At 37.8% G+C, this 1,807-nt stretch overlaps 1 protein-coding gene across 1 annotated transcript; it reads right to left on the reverse strand.

Moving 5' to 3' along the window:
• Positions 1-4: 4 nt before the first annotated feature.
• LOC140321066 (uncharacterized) lies at positions 5-741 on the reverse strand (the record flags this gene model as incomplete). Its single annotated transcript, XM_072397951.1, is given in 1 exon segment — positions 5-741. A coding segment is annotated over 1 exon segment (737 nt), but the record flags the coding sequence as incomplete, so codon positions are not given.
• Positions 742-1,807: the final 1,066 nt, after the last annotated feature.

The raw sequence follows: 1,807 nt of genomic DNA on the forward strand, positions 1-1,807 counted from the left end.
CATGTTTGTTAAGATCTGCTTTCAGAGCAAAACACTTTCCACATTCTGAACATTGAAAGGGCTTTTGACCCGTGTGGAGCATTTTATGGGCAACAAGAGAAGATTTTTCTGTAAAGCATTTCCCACATTCTGAACATGAGTGTGGCTTCTCACCCCTGTGGCTCCTTTCATGCCTGATGACCTGGTGTTGCTGTAAAAAGCATTTCCCACACTCGGAACAGGAATAGGGTTTCTCGCCTGTGTGGGTCCTCTGGTGTTTCACTAGACATGACTTCACCACAAAACTTTTGCCACATTCTGAGCAGGAGTAGGATTTTTCTTGCGTGTGACATTTTTGGTGTCGTATGAGAAGGCGTTTTTGGGCAAAACATTTCCCACAGTTGGTGCATGGATACGGTTTTAAGCCAGTGTGGATCCCATGATGTGCTACAAGGTTTCTTTTTTCTGAGAAGGATTTTCCACATTCGGGACATGAATAGGGCTTTACCCCGGTGTGGGATCTTTGGTGTACAGTCAGTTTACCCTTCTTTTTGAAAATGTTCCCACATTCAGAGCAAGGAAACACTTCAGCCTCCTTTTGAGGTGTGTCTTTGGTGAAAGGATTTGTTTTACTGGAAAAATTTCTGCTGATTTTGGGGGTAATGGGGCTTTCTGAGGGAGAAGTGGCTGTGATGTCATCATCTTCCATATCCCCTTCTAAGGCGTTGACAGAACTTTTGTATCTTCTGTACCGTCCATCTGGAGGAGATCAGGTCGGGTCAAAATTGTGTCAGAAAATCAAAATATATTAGAAAAGACAAATATACCATTTCTTGGTATGTATATAGGCACTGCAAAAATATAGACACATTTATAGTAATCAGACTGCAATAGTTGGAATTCATTTAGTAATGCCTGAAAATAATCAACATAATATGTTTCTAACATTAATACATTACAAAGTTGTCTGCCCAGGTGACATAAGAACCCCAACTGTTTACCCAGATACAATCCTGTCCTTCTACTAGACCAGGGGTTGGCAATCTTTACTATCAAAAGAGCCATTTTGCCTCCTCTTCCACTACAGAAAAATAGTCTGGAGCCGCAAAACATAACACAGCTTATAAACATTTAAAAGTTTAAATCTTTTTTTAATTTTACCTGTTACAACAACAGAATACAACAAACAGAAGTGTGGTATGCATGTGTAGGCCTACTTTGAAATAAATTAAACACTGAACTTTGCCCCTAGTATCGTGATTTATTTTCTGAATTTGTGCATTATTGTATTTCACTAGATTGAAAGTAAATATACTTTTATATTTTAAAGTCCAGCAATCATAATTAATTTTCCCAAAAAAAGAGGTAATTGATAAAAAGATTAATTAGGTAAATAAATTTATACAATAATAATATAATAAAGTTACGTAAATAAAATTAATATATGGCCTACATAATTATGTATATCAAATATTACATTATAGGATTTAATCTTAAGAAACTTACATTTGAATGGTGCTGCCCATTCGTGAGGTTATGTGTCTCCAGCCTTAGTATCAGCGTTTCTGTGCCGAGTAAGATGAAGGAGCTGCTTCTCCTTATATGTATCCAGTCCCGTGTCCTACGTGGTGCAATAACGCGCCTTGATGTTCGTTTCCGGCTATAATTCCGGGAACATGTGGGACACAGGACTCCTATCAGCAGCAGAGAGTCCCTTTAGCTAAAACTCCCTAAAATGTCATTGTTAAGCAATTATCATTACATAAAGAACTCTACCCGTCAAAAAAAATAACACCAATGTTTAACAGGGTAGATTTTTTTCATGGGC

Source organism: Pyxicephalus adspersus, unplaced genomic scaffold, assembly GCF_032062135.1.
Source record: "Pyxicephalus adspersus unplaced genomic scaffold, UCB_Pads_2.0 Sca540, whole genome shotgun sequence".
NCBI classification, from domain to species: domain Eukaryota; kingdom Metazoa; phylum Chordata; class Amphibia; order Anura; family Pyxicephalidae; genus Pyxicephalus; species Pyxicephalus adspersus.